This window comes from Pinus tabuliformis, chromosome 4_2, assembly GCF_031772625.1.
Source record: "Pinus tabuliformis cultivar Carrire ecotype Pingquan chromosome 4_2, CPIR1, whole genome shotgun sequence".
In the NCBI taxonomy this organism is placed as follows: Eukaryota; Viridiplantae; Streptophyta; class Pinopsida; order Pinales; family Pinaceae; genus Pinus; species Pinus tabuliformis.
In genome coordinates, this window is record NC_142304.1 from 441,202,568 (window position 1) to 441,217,240 (window position 14,673).

The 14,673-nt window shown below is 37.0% G+C and overlaps 1 protein-coding gene across 1 annotated transcript; it reads right to left on the reverse strand.

The window, feature by feature from the left end:
- Positions 1–3,375: 3,375 nt before the first annotated feature.
- Positions 3,376–4,152, reverse strand: LOC149169858 (uncharacterized). Its single transcript, XM_089425362.1, has one exon. The coding sequence runs from the start codon at positions 4,150–4,152 to the stop codon at positions 3,376–3,378; it is 777 nt and encodes a 258-aa protein (XP_089281488.1).
- Positions 4,153–14,673: the final 10,521 nt, after the last annotated feature.

A 14,673-nucleotide genomic window follows, 5' to 3' on the forward strand; every position in this document is an offset into this window, starting at 1 on the left:
TTGACATCGGTCAAGGTAAGGCGAGCTCCATGCTCCCTCTGAAAAATAACCGTGCCTATACCTGAGACACTATACTTCTCATCATTACCCATCGCTATGAGTATCTAGAGATCTTTCTCCTCCAAAGTACTGAACAAACTATTGTCGCCGGTCATGTGGAAGGAAGCTCCACTGTCAAGAAACCAACCACTTCCCACCATGGATGAAACCATGCATGCGAAGAGTGTTGATAACACACTCGTGGGTTAATCACCTGATAAAGCAGTTTCCCCACCATCTGCCGCTGCTTCATGTCCTTTGCTTATTGGAATTGGAGCCAAGCTCACGATACCTCTTACCACTGCTAATGCCGCCTGAAAACCCACTCTTGGCTAGAAAACCACCCTGTGCTGCTTTAACATCTGCGCTCTTTCACGAGCGATGACCCTTGATCTTTTCCATTGATCTATTCCAGTAGTTCTATTTAGTTCACTAGATGCTGAATCTGGTCCTTTGATTGCTGAGATCCAACGGTTGCTCGAGGTGTGTTTTGCTTGGTTCATCACTATTAAGCTATGGAATGGTGGTCCACACTGGTTCATCTTAATTTCTTTTGAGAAATCCTTGAGTCAAATAGCATCCCTTGTTGGCTTTGATGTTTGCCTCTTTATTTGAGGTGCAGAGAATGTGAAAGAAAGAGGAAGAGGTATAGAAACTCAGCAAGCCCTCTAGCTTCTGGAGAGCGTTGTTGAGTGCCAAATTGCTTAGATGCTCATCTGAGTTTATTGCCTTTATCAAGAGTTCTGAATCTCCGAAGACCTGGAGAGCTGTGTGACCATGTTCCTAGGCAATCTGGTAGCCTTTAAGAAGCCCTAAAATTTCGGCTTGTTTGTTGGTACTCTTTCCTAGTCCCCAGCTGTAGCTATCTATACGGGAGCAATCCTGAGAGTAGACCACACCACCAGCACCAGAGATCCCTGGGTTGCCTTTGGAGGCACCATCGAAGAAAACGGTTACCTTTCCCTGCTTCCTCCACCAGGATTGAAACTCTGTATCTTGTGTTCTGATGCACCAGGTAGGATTAAATGTGGGTCGAACAGGAACTTCTTTGCTGACCCTAGCAAGAAGGGTACCTAGCCAGCTTTGCTTTTCAGTTATGAGAGTGTCATCTAACTTATTAGGGTAGTTCCCTAGAGTCTCCATCAGGGTCACCTTAGCTTTGGCTACCACAGATAAGGGAGAGGATGATACATTGTTAAATGTCTAATTATTTCGGGCTAACCAAAGATTCGAGCAAATGAACTTGGGAATGGAGTGCTAGATCCGATTCCACAGAGAGTTTGCTCTGAGGGCCCTAGGATACCTTTCAGTCCAAGTGGAGAAAAGTTCCACTACTGTGCACTGGATAGGGGCAGGTGCATTTAGACCCTGAAGGACGAGGGCCCATATTGATTGGGCAAAGGTGTAGCTTAAGAAGAGATGATTTATGTTTTCGGAAGCCGATCTGCACAGAATGCACTAGTGTGGCCCTATAATGCCTCTATGGGCAAGATTTTCACCTGTCAGCACTTTCCCGTGAATAAGTAACCAAGTGAAGAAATTCACCTTGGGTATACCATAAGTGTCCCGTGTGCATTGCCAAATGGAGGGGTTGAGGACTTGATTTTGCATGGGTTGCAAGACAACAAAGCCAAGCCCAGGGGTAAAGACCCCTGTCTTCCCCCATCTCCAGAGATCTGGTGTATGAAGGTTAACTGGTGCCGAGCCCTTCAACTTATCCAAGAGAAGGTGCTTTTTTTGTAGTAAATGTGCTAGTAGATCATGGAAGACCCAACATTCCCAGTTCCCTTGACTGTCTCAGGCAGAAATGGTGACTAGACTGTGCAATCCATGTTGAGAGAGCCAGTCACGGAGATCAGCTAACTCCACTGTGTGTTCAAGGGGGGAATTGCCCATAATTTTATCTTGCCACAACATGATATTTTCTCTGTTTCCAAGCACCCTGTAGAGCTGGTTTTGAAAGGTGGCAAGCCCTTTTCTGCAGATATTCTAGAGCAGCGTGCCTTTGGGAAATTTATCTGCTTGGAGATTTCTCAATGAGACTCCTTTGAGATATTTATTCCAGAGGAGTTGACTAACTGGGTGATGTTTATTGGAGTAGAGCCGCCAAAGGATTTTTTCACCTAAAGTGATGTTAGCCAGTCCAGGATCTCTAATTTGGAGACCACCTTCCATCTTTGGCCTTTTCACTTTGTCCCAACTTACTAAGTGAAATTTATTTTCATTTCCCTTGCCTCCCTGCCACAGGAAGTTTCTGAGCAGCTGTGATATCTAATCCGTGATTGTCTTTGGTGCCAGGAGGAAAGAGGCCTGATAGATAGGGAGAGAGGAAAGGACGGATTTTATGAGGGTTAACTTGCCAGCGTAGTTAAGCCACTGCCCACCCCAAGCAGCTATCTTAGTTTTAATCTTGCTAATGGCTTCATTCCATAATGAGGCTCGGTTTTCCCCCAGAGTTAAATGCAGTCCCTGGTATTGAATTTTGTCCTAAGAGGCATATCCCTGAAAGTCTAGGATTCTAGCAATTCAGAGTGTGGTTTTCTCCTCTGTGTTCTAGCTGTACACTACAATTTTTCTTTTATTAATGAGCACTCCTGAAATGGTGCAGAAGCTCTGCAGGGTCTCATTGAATTCCTTTACTATTCTAGTGGAAGCTCCTCCCAAGAGAAGAGAATCATCTGCAAATAAGGCATGGTTGATTTGTTCTAGTCCAATCGTCGATTGGATGCCCGAGAGAGTACCTTTGTTTCTTTTCACTTTCAATTTCCTACTTAGGGTGTCTACCATTATTATGTACAAAAAGGGAGATAACAGGCATCCTTGCCTTATCCCTCTTGAAGCTTGGAAATATGAGGTGGGTTGGTCATTTACCAACTTGGAAATCCATGGTTTGTCAGTGCAAGCCTTGATCGGATTCATAAAGGCTGGGTTGAATCTGAAGGTAAAAAGAACTTTGGAGAGGAATGAAAGTTTTACCCAATCAAAGGCGTTGGTCATATCCAACTTGATCAACATCCCTTGCTCCTTCCTCTGATGATTGGAGTGCATGGTTTCTTGAAAAAGTATTACATTATTTAAAATATGTCTTCTTGCTACAAATCCTCCTTGACTGGGAGAAATGAGCTTAGATGGCAAAGGTTTTATTCTATTTGCAAGCAGTTTAGCAAGAATTTTGTAAGAGACATTACAAAGAGAAATGGGTCTAAATCTGTTAAAGGTAGCTGGATTCACTTCTTTGGGTATTAGGGTGAGAAAGGTGGATTTGGTATTGCCTCCCACTTTAGCCTTTTTCTGAAAAGCCTTTGCCATTCTTAGTAGGCTAGCTTTGATGATTGTCTAGCAAGCTCTGTAAAAGTGTGCCGAGAAACAATCTAGCCCTGGGGCTTTGTCAGGCTCCATGTCCCAAATTACATTATTGATTTCTTCCTCAGTGAATGGTTTCATAAGATTTGAATTATTCTCCTCGTTGACCAAGGAAGGGATATGGGAGAGGAAGTCATTGGAAATCACTTCATCTCTTGTTCCATCCTTTGAGTATAACCGCTGAAAGTGAGTTTTAGTAGCTTTTTTAACTTGGGCGAAACCTTTGGCAACTGTGCCATCTGCTGTGATGATTTCTGAGATGTGATTCCGGGAGAATCTTGCTTTGAACTGCCTGTGGAAGAAGTTTGTGTTTCGATCACCTACTTTCACCCATATGCTTATGGACATATGCCTCCAGAATTCTTCTTCTTTTCTGAAAGAGTTGAATGAGGCAAGTTGGGCTACTTGTTCTTTCTCCAATTCATGTGTGGTTATGTCTTTATCCTCCATCTCCAATTGAAGATCTGCTAACTGTTGGATAGTTTCTTTTCTGTGTGTGGTATAGGTGTTGGGAGGCGTTTTGACCCACTCTTTCAGAGCTGCTTTGGTTGCTTTTATTTTTTTCTCCCAAACATAACTGGGTGACCCGATGACCATGGTAGACCAGGCCTTGTCAACGACTTCCATGAACCCTTCCTGCTCTATCCACAAGGAGCTGAAGTGAAATGGTATGGGCCCCAGGTTTTCTTCATCGTCTAGTTGTAAGAGAATGGGTTTATGGTCCGTGGTGAGCTTTGGTAGGATTCTCATTGATAATATTCTCTTATCCATCAAAAGAGTGCTATGCACTAGGAATTTGTCAAGCCTGGCTGAGATGTGAGCTGTCCCTGTTCTACTATTGGTCCAAGTGTATCTCCCCATTTTGGGTTTAAGATCAAGAAGGTCCCATTGCTGAATTATGTCCTCCACAAGGGGTAGCAATAGATATTTGCTATTGTTGCCCCCTCTTTTTTATTTTGGGTCAAGAACGATGTTTAGATCTCCTTCTATTACAATGTTCATGGGAGAATAGCATTCTACAAAATCGATAAGTGTTTGCCAGCACTCTTTTTTCTCAAGGTAAAGCACATGAACTTAAATATTAAATAGGGCGAGAGTGAGGTTACTTGCTTTGTGTATGAGTTCAGTGTAAATCCAATGTTGAGTCTCGAAGGAATTCTCCAACTGGAAAAGTTCCTCCATCCAAACTGTGGCAATTCCCCCTGAGTTTCCCCTTGCGCTTACTACCATCCAGCTTTAGTCTTCCAGGTCATTCTGCTTAACTCGAGAAGGGCTTCCCCTTCTCTTTTAGTCTCTTAGAGCATGAGGATCTCTAGGGTTTCTGTTTTCATGAGATCTTTAATAGTTGTAGCCTTCATGTGGTTCCCCAAGCCTCTGCAGTTCTAAGAGACTATATGCATTATTTATTTGGGGTGGTGGAGGAGAGGCCTCCCTTTGGTGGTCGTGCTCTGGTGTTTCGACTTATGGTCATTTCTAGAGTGGACTGGATTCCGTGCATTTTTTGTCTTTTTGCTTCTTCTTCTCTTGCTTCATTGAGGGATTTCCTCCCTGCCCTCTTTGAGGGTCTTTCATTTGTCTCCTCTTTCAATGAGCCTGTTAGTTCCAGAGGCTTCTTTCTTATCATGTGTGCATAAGAGGATGGTGGGTTTTCTCTTTCTGGGGAGTCATTTTGGATCAGAGAGGCCCCTGCATTTCCTTCCTCAATTAGTGAGGGGCTTGCCCGTTGTTTTGCATCACTTTCCGTAATAGGGTTTTCCTCCTGTGTGCTAAGAGCTACGAAGGAATTTGAAGGAAGGTCTATTCATGGGAGTGTTGCCCCTTCTGGCTACAATTCTGTGGATGGCTCACTATTTCTGGTTTGTGCCCCTTTCCCTTTCTATTTGTTATGCTGCTTTGATGTGGTTATTTTCTGCACCATTGTCCATTGGTCTCCTTTTGTTTACTCTGCTTCTTCTTTAGTTTTCTTTTTACAGTTTCTTGAAAAGTGCCCGTGTCCATGGCAGTGCTTGCACTTGAAGGGCAATTGTTTGTAATCTAGTTCTTGCACATGTGACCAATCTGCCACTATTAGTTTTATAGCTTTTGGAAGCCCAACTTCCAGATCCACCTCAACACATATTCTAGCATAGGAGTATTGTCCCTTCTTGTCTGCTCTGTCAATATAATTTCCAAGGGTGTTTCCAATGGTTTCTAAAGTCTTCGGGCTCCAATAGTTCAAGGGTAAATGGGGGAGGCGCACCCAAACAGGAACAGCCGAGGACACATCTTGGGCTGGATCAAAGTTCGGGGTCCATTTGTTTAGGTAAAGGCCCTGAGGTCCCATGAAGTATGGCTCATTTCTGAAAATGAGGTTCTTGTCTTCAATGCAGTAAAAAATGAAAACGAAATAACCCTTACGGACAAAATGACATTTTATTCCTTCTAAGACCAACGGTCTCCAGTTGCATTGCACCCACGATTCAATGGCTCTTGGTGATGGCCATAACCCAGTGAACTGGTTGATGAGTCCTCTTTCTGCAATATTCAGGGTAGCATGATAGGGCTCTTCAACTGGGAGAGCGATCGTTGGTATTGTTTCCATCTTCTTGACAAACTTCTGTTGGGAGGCCGAAATTGGGCACTTGCTGCATTCACCCACTAGCTTCCTGAAGGCTAGGAGCTCAAGGGGGAGGGAGGAAGGAGGCTCAGAGCCTCCCTCTGGAGCCATGGATGAGGGGAGGGATTGCAGGGGGACGGTCGCAGAGGGAGCAGCGGCGCACGTGCAAAAAATGTCTTGTTTTCAACTTTAACTTATAATGCATTTAGAATCTATTTAATTTTAAACAAAGTCAATTTAATGAATTTGTACAAAATTAAACTCGAAATATTAGAACCTACACGAACCTCCATATATAAAATTAAATCAAAACTAGTGGAAATTAAAACCGAGCATGTAATGGATCAAACATGGTTATCAACAGGAATTCAATAAGTAGGGACCTCTCGTGACTTTCATGGCATCTTCGAGCCTAAGAAGGATGATCCTTTTCCTCCTACAACACCCATGCATTAGCTAGAGCCATATAAAAATTCTCATTTTCTTGATGATCACTTCTGAGATAGTCCCATGCATTCATGTTGAAAGTGGGTAACCTTCCATCACAGTTTCAAATAAGATTGAGTTAGCTCGACAAGATTTCCTAACTTCTCCTAAATCGTCGGTCAGTTGTAGAATGAAAGCATCCTTTCCAGGATTGGTGACGAATGAAACCGTCAGCCAGTTGTTGAATGAAAGCGTCCTTTCTAGGATCGACAGCGAATGAAATTGTCAGCCAATTGTCGAATGAAAGCGCGCCGAATGAAATAATGTTGAATTCAAAGCACAAATCATCATTTAAAATCCATTTCACTTTAAATTAATTTTCATTTGAACGGTTAGCGCTCCCCAACGCTTGAGACATGGATTTAACACTCAGACGAAGCATATCCTTGGTATATTCTCTTACATTTAATCACGGCCATTCATCAATATTGAAAAGAAAAAGTCAACCAACCTCCATCCACCTAAAGTTGAAATATATACACCTATCAGCGAATTATGAATTTCACTTGAATATAATGGTGAATAAAATAAAAAGAGATAAAAAATCTTTGATGTGGATTAGCATCCCATCACTCTAAAGAGGGGAGAAGAGTAAAAGGGAAGGGATTGCACAAGAGATATCATTAAAGGATGATATGTGAATAATAACTAATGTTAAACCAATAGGATATGTGTACACAACCATTATTCTAAAATGGGTAATTATGTTTTGTGAATACCTCATAGATTTAAAATGGTGAAATTATGGTGCCTATACACAAAGAAGATCTTACTAGAAATTTAGCAAAAATTGCATAGCCTTCATCTTGTATGATCATGGGGGTTGAGAAGTTCGAACAACAACATGAAGCTTAAATAAGAATGATACCACAAACAATAAGGTACCTATATCATGCACTCTTTGAAAGCATGTGCTTGGCAAAGACTCTTGTGGTCAATGAAATTATAGTGTTTTCAATATCATAACTAATTTGTAAAATTGATGTTTAGAGAATTGTATAAATTCATGAAAAAATATAGTATATCATTGCATTAAGTGATAATATATATTATTAATAATTTCTCTATTTTTATATACTTCATAATGGTGAAAAATTATATAATGTTGAAATTCCACAAATGTGTTCTTATTTACCATTTCATTATATCATTGCTCTATTTTTACTATTGATCTAATTACTTGTTCTTTATAGTAACCCAGTTTCAGTCATAGTCAATCAAGTTTATCTTGGGTGGTTGGGAGGAATGCTTTTTATCCTTCCCCACCCAGGTTCAATTCCTCCAAATGACATGATTAACTCCTGTTGAGTATATTGTTGTAACTTGTGCCTTGGAGATCTTAACCTTGCCTATGGGTTAGAGGGTGGGGTACTTTGTTATATGGAGAAATATAATCCTATTTCAATTCTGTTTAATTTTATTTGCCTCAAGCACTCAACTCTTTATTACTCTAGCTTTGGATACTTTGTAGAGTGTGATTTTATAGCTAACTATTTTTTCCTTATAGCCTTATCTCATGGTATTTTTATTCATAGTCTAAGATTGTATGAATTTCATGTACTCTCATAACTATATTGTAATGAAATTGTAGACCATTTTATCAAAATAAAAAATATGTACTTCTTATATAATTGAAGAATAGAATTTCTTTCATGAAAAACTCACTACACTATAGAAGTAGACATGCATAAGGTTGATATAAGTCAAATATTAATTTAAATGAAAATACAAAAGTTACATCCTTAATTTAGATCATTATTTATGATTTTCATCATTTGTGTTATTAGAGCCTAAGTTCTCTGTGTTCAAAAATGTTTATTTACATCTAGGTATATATGAATATGATATAAGTGGATACTAATGAATACCCATTTATTTACTTATTCATAATAATTCCACATCTTGGAAGTAGTACAATTTTTAGGTCCCAATCTTTTAAAAGGTTTTTCAAGATTTTTTCTTACATTTTTCGTAGTTGACATAGGCTAGCCCTCAACACTCGTAGAGAAGGAATTGAGCTTTGTAATGGTCCATGAAATCCCTCAATGGAGTTTGTATGCAAAAGTTGTGCCCCTAAGATGCTAACATATCAAATAACCTCCCCATGGCATCATATTTTATATCTAAAATGCACTCTAGGGATCTCGTAACTTTAGTGAATGAGAAGAATTGATACATCTCTCCTTGGAGATAAATTTCCACCACTCTAGATAGTTTGCATTGTTCTACATTTTATTCTATTTTTCCATTTCATTCATTAATATAATTTTGGGTTTGTTGTATCAATATTTTCTTTGCAATTCCCACGTGTTTGTGTTTCGATTTATATTTCTATGTTGTTTTAGTTTTTTACATAATCTAAATTAGCGGTATTAGTGCATTTTTTCTTCATTTTTTCTTTGTGCATGTCCTTGACAAGGTCAGGATATAAGGAGTTGTATCTTGAACTAACTAAACTTAGGGAAGAACAGTCATGATAGCCAAATTTTCCTTCCATAATGGAAGAAATGAGAGACAATGGAGTGGGAAATCCTATAAAGCTATTACTCAAGGATTCAATTGTGTGACATTAAAATGAGATGATGAATGATTTCACTAATATTCTTTGATGCTTTCAAATAGTAGTAGAGTCACCTTTACCCAACAACCATTTTGGAGTTGTAATACCATTTAAAGTATAGGTCAACTTTACCATTTCTCTATTTAATGCCAAATATGTATATGCTTTGATGAAGTTTGGTTAAATCTAAGAGTTTTATTTTATCCAATTTTCTCTTAGTAGTGAAAATATTACTTTTTCATTTATTAAGTTCCTTCCCCATGTCATATATTGGTGGGAAGGTTATAAGGAGAGGCATGAAGGATATAAGTCTATAACATTCAGGTCATAATCCACTTTGGAAGTTTTTTTGTATTTCATCAAAGAATAATTATATTTTGTCAAAAACTATGATGAATAGTACACAATATGGATAACTTTATGTTAGGAGAGAGACAAAATAGTGAATTTTTTTAGTGATATCTTCCATTCCTTGTGCTCCAAGCTATGTATAGAGTGAAACTTGGTCTTAAATTACCATCATGGCCTACAAGATTACATCAAAATATAAATGGAGTTCCCAAACATCTCCTCATTCAGATCCACTATCAATATGCTATCAAAATTGAGGAAATGTTTAAGTATAAGTTGGAGTTTGGATCAATAAAATCATTGCAACAAAAGCATGAAAACGGTGGACCTAACTTGTGTAACTAAGGATATAGCAAGGATAACCAAACTTGGGACAACTAATATAAGATGCAGGTAAATAAGGGTAACAAGAAGTCAAATAAGGATGTTATACAGTGGTGTGAATACCACAAAGGTCCCTAGCTCAATAATAAAAAATGTTTTTGAAAACAAGCATTGTTGACCTAGCTGAAAGCCTTAGAGATGAACTTTTCCTTGGTCTCTTATTTGGAGAAAGATAAGGGAAAGTGGATCATTGATGAAGAACCTAGTGCTACCATTGCAACCATAATATCAAATTAGAAGAATTAGAGGATCTTCAATTTAGATCATTATTTATGATTTTCATCATTTGTGTTATTAGTGCCTAAGTTTCTCAGTGTTCAAAAAAGTTTATTTACATCTAGGTATATATGAATATGATATAAGTGGATACTAATGAATACCCATTTATTTACTTATTCATAATAGTTCCACATCTTGGAAGTGGTACAATTTTTATGTCCCAACCTTTTAAAAGGTTTTTCAAGAAATTTTCTTACATTTTTGGTAGTTGACATAAGCTAGCCTTCAACTCTCATAGAGAAGGAATTGAGCTTTGTAATGGTCCATGAAATCCCTCAATGGAGTTTGTATGCAAAATTTGTGCCCCTAAGATGTTGACATATCAAATAACCTCCCCATGGCATCATATTTTATATCTAAAATTCACTCTAGGGATCTCGTAACTTTAGTGAATGAGAAGAATTGATACATCTCTCCTTGGAGATAAATTTCCACCACTCTAGATAGTTTGCATTGTTCTACATTTTATTCTATTTTTCCATTTCATTCATTAATATAATTTTGGGTTTGTTGTATCAATATTTTCTTTGCAATGCCCATGTGTTTGTGTTTCGATTTATATTTCTATCTTGTTTTAGTTTTGTACATAATCTAAATTAGTGGTATTATTGCATTTTTTTCTTCATTTTTTCTTTGTGCATGTCCCTAACGAGGTTAGGATATAGGGAGTTGGATCTTGAACTAACTAAACTTATGGAATACCACCCATGCTAACCAAAGTTTCCTTCCACAATGGAAGAAATGAGAGATGATGGATTTGGAAATCCTATTAAGCTATTACTCAAGGATTCAATTGTGTGACATTAAAATGAGATGATGAATGATTTCACTAAGATTCTTTGATGCTTTCAAATAGTGGTAGAGTCACCTTTACCCAACAACCATTTTGGAGTTGTAATACCATTTAAAGTATAGGTCAACTTTACCAATTCTCTATTTAATGCCAAATATACGTATATTATTTGATGAAGTTTGGTTAAATCTAAGAGTTTTATTTTATCCAATTTTATCTTAGTGGTGAAAATATTACTTTTTCATTTATTAAGTTCCTTCCCCATGTCATATATTGGTGGGAAGGTTATAGGGAGAGGCATGAAGGAGATGAGTCTATAACATTCAGGTCATAATCCACTTTGGAAGATTTTTTGGATTTCATCAAAGAATAATTACTCAAAAACTATGATGACTAGTACACAATATGGATAACTTTATGTTAGGAGAGAGACCAAATAGTGAATTTTTTTAGTGATATCTTCCATACCTTGTGCTCCAAGCTATGTATAGAGTGAAAATTGGTCTTAAATTACCATCATGGCCTACAAAATTACATCAAAATATAAATGGAGCTCCCAAACATCTCCTCATTTCGATCCACTATCAATATGCTATCAAAATTGAAGAAATTTTTAAGTATAAGTGGGAGTTTGGATCAATAGAACCATTGCAACAAAAGCATGAAAATAGTGGACCTAACTTGTGTAACTAAGGATATAGCAAGGATAACCAAACTTTGGATAACTAATATAAGATGCAGGTAAATAAGGGAAACAAGAAGTCAAATAAGGATGTTATAAAGTGGTGTGAATACCACAAAGGCTCCTATCTCAATAATAAAAAATGTTGTTGAAAACAAGCATTGTTGACCTAGCTGAAAGCCTTAGAGATGAACTTTTCCTTGGAATCTTATTTGGAGAAAGATAAGGGAAATTCGATCATTGATGGAGAACCTAGTGCTACCATTGCAACCATAATATCAAATTAGAAGAATTAGAGGATCCCAAGGAAGTGAGTGCCACTTCATTTCATCAATGTTAGTGAATGAGACTCAACTATTGTTCATTATTAACAATTGCAGCCAAATGAATATTTACTAAGTAGAAGTCATAAAGAGATTTAAGTTACCCATAATGCTACACCTTATCCATACACCATTGATTAGCTAATCTACAGAAGAGAGATTTTCATTAGATAGAAATATCATGTACCCTATGACACTAGGGATTTCAAAAAGGTAATGTGTGATGTTGCATGGCCTGAACTTTATGTTCAACTTTTAGGATGATCGTATATATGGAAGCATCATGTTGCTTATGAGTCTAAGAATTGTAGTGTCATTGTTACTTTGGGACATCATCTCTATAGCGTGATAAAGGTAGTAACAACTATTTCCATTTCTTTAATCTCAATGAAGTACTATAGGAAGGTACTCTCTTGAAAAAAGATATTTGTCCTCCTCATGATTAATTTCAAAGGTAAATTGAAGATCAATACAATTACTGTTAGCTCTACATAGGAACCCTATATAGTAGATGTAGGTGGATAAAATATAGGAAGAATACAAATATATATATTTTTATTTCCTACAAGGGTCACTTTACACTACTAAATCAAGCATTCAATTGATTTGATACCTTGTGCCCATTTTCATAATGACCTAGTATACATATGCTCTATTTTAGAGAATGAAGAAATCAAATTTTAAATTCAATACCTCAGCCAAATGGTCACATTAAACTAAGCTTCCTAGCTTAGATGACCCTAATTGTGTCAATGCAAAAGAAGGATAACATAAGGAGAATTTATGTTAATTATACATATATGAACATAGTCATAATTAAGAAATAATATCTAAATCCCTAGATTTATTTTCCTAATTAGTTGAAGGGTGACATTATTTTCACCAAGATTGATCTTATGTCAGGCTACCACCATATGCCCATTGAGAAAATTGGTGTACGTAAGCCTACTTTCAAGTCTAATAAAGGCTTGTTCAAGTGGTTGGTCATACCCTTTGGCTTCCCTAATTCTCAAACAATGCTCATGATGAAGATGGATGATATCTTATTGTCATCTACAAAAAAAAAAAAAAAAAAATTAGTTGTGCACTTGTATTATATCTTCATATTTAACAGAACTTAGGTAAAATATTTACACCACATTTAATAAATCATGAACACCCTACAATAACACAATTTATATGAAAATATGGAGAAATTATCATTCAATATGTATAGTATTCAACATATAGGATACATCATGGATGAACATGGTCTACCTGTGGATCTAGTTCAAAACTAAGTCATTCAAAATCTATTGATCCCAACAAATCCAACAAAGCTCCATATTTTACTAGGCCTCAACAAATTCTATTTAGGTTAGTATTGGGGGTCTTTTCATATCACTTGGATCGTAACAATAGAAATAATTCAAGGATATGAAACATCATCTTTATTTGGTACTGATACTTACTCTAATACACCTACACCAATTATTTGAGATTGAGACAAATGATTTAAATTATGTTATTAGTGAATTCCTTAGTACCATTGACATTCAATGGCCTATCATAATGGGACACTCTTTGATGTGGTTTACAAGTACCCCGCCTATAAAAAGAAGACATACTCCATTATGTGGGCCTAATGCCAATGGAAGAATTACGTAGTAAGGGATGATATGATCATACAAACTAATAGCAAGCATCTGTAGCTCATTTAAAATCGACAGTTACAAAAATACCATCATTAGAAGTGATCCACATACCTACATTAGTTTCACCTGAGCATCAAGTATAATAACTGAAACACAATTGAATTTAATACTAATTCAATTGACCTCTGATTATGGAACTAGCTATATTACTCAACTCTTGTGGACATAAGACCTTTAGGTGGTCCCAACTTTATGAAAGCAACTCTAACATTGCTACATCTTATCGAACACTAGGCACAAGAGAAATGGTCTCATGATTTTTTTCCAAGGTGGATTTTTATTCCATTTTGGCCATCACTATATTTCTCTAAGTGAATGTGAGAATTTTATTTATGAGATGCATTATAGTCAAGTCTAAAGGTAATTTAGCATGGACAAGATAATTTTAGTGCTATATAATTATGCCTACCAATGAAAATTATGATAGGAAGTCAACAAGTATATTTGATTATGTCCCACCTATGCCATTGCGAAACCTACCATTAACTAGTAGGAATTTTACACTCTTATGTCACCCCAAAAAACCCCTAGAAGTTCATATCCATGGACTACATGTTTGACCTACCGTAAACCAAGCAAGGACATGATTGTGTGTTTGTGGTTATTGATTAGTTTTATAAGATGGTCATTTTGATGCCCTATAAGAAGAACATCATAATAAAGGCCTTTACTAAGTTATTCTTATAGAATTTTTGGGTTCATTTTAGCCTCCCATGGACAATTATTTTAGATCAAGATAGAAAATTACTAAGTAATTTTTAGCTTACCCTATGGTTGATAATGGGCACCAACCTAACTAAATGGAATTTCTTCCACCATAAAAATTATGGATAAATAAAGGTAGTCAACAATGTGATTATTCATATCCTAAAAATGTACAACTCCAAATGTCCACACACATGGGATGACAACCTTCCTTATGCTCAACATACCTATAACAAATCCCTTCATTACCCTATTCACCACAAACATGTCTAGGCATCATTAGATCTCCAACCATTATCCCTAGTTAACATAGATTGTCCAATTGCATCTACATATTAAGAATCCTCTCAAACATAGATTGAAGATGATCAAGAAGCCAATTTTTTTGAAAAGATAAAACACATCCAACAACAAGTTC

What these genes read in the sequence shown, in the direction of transcription:
- LOC149169858 (XM_089425362.1), bottom strand. Translation starts at nt 4,152, where the DNA reads ATGAGAATCCTACCAAAGCTCACCACGGACCATAAACCCATTCTCTTA.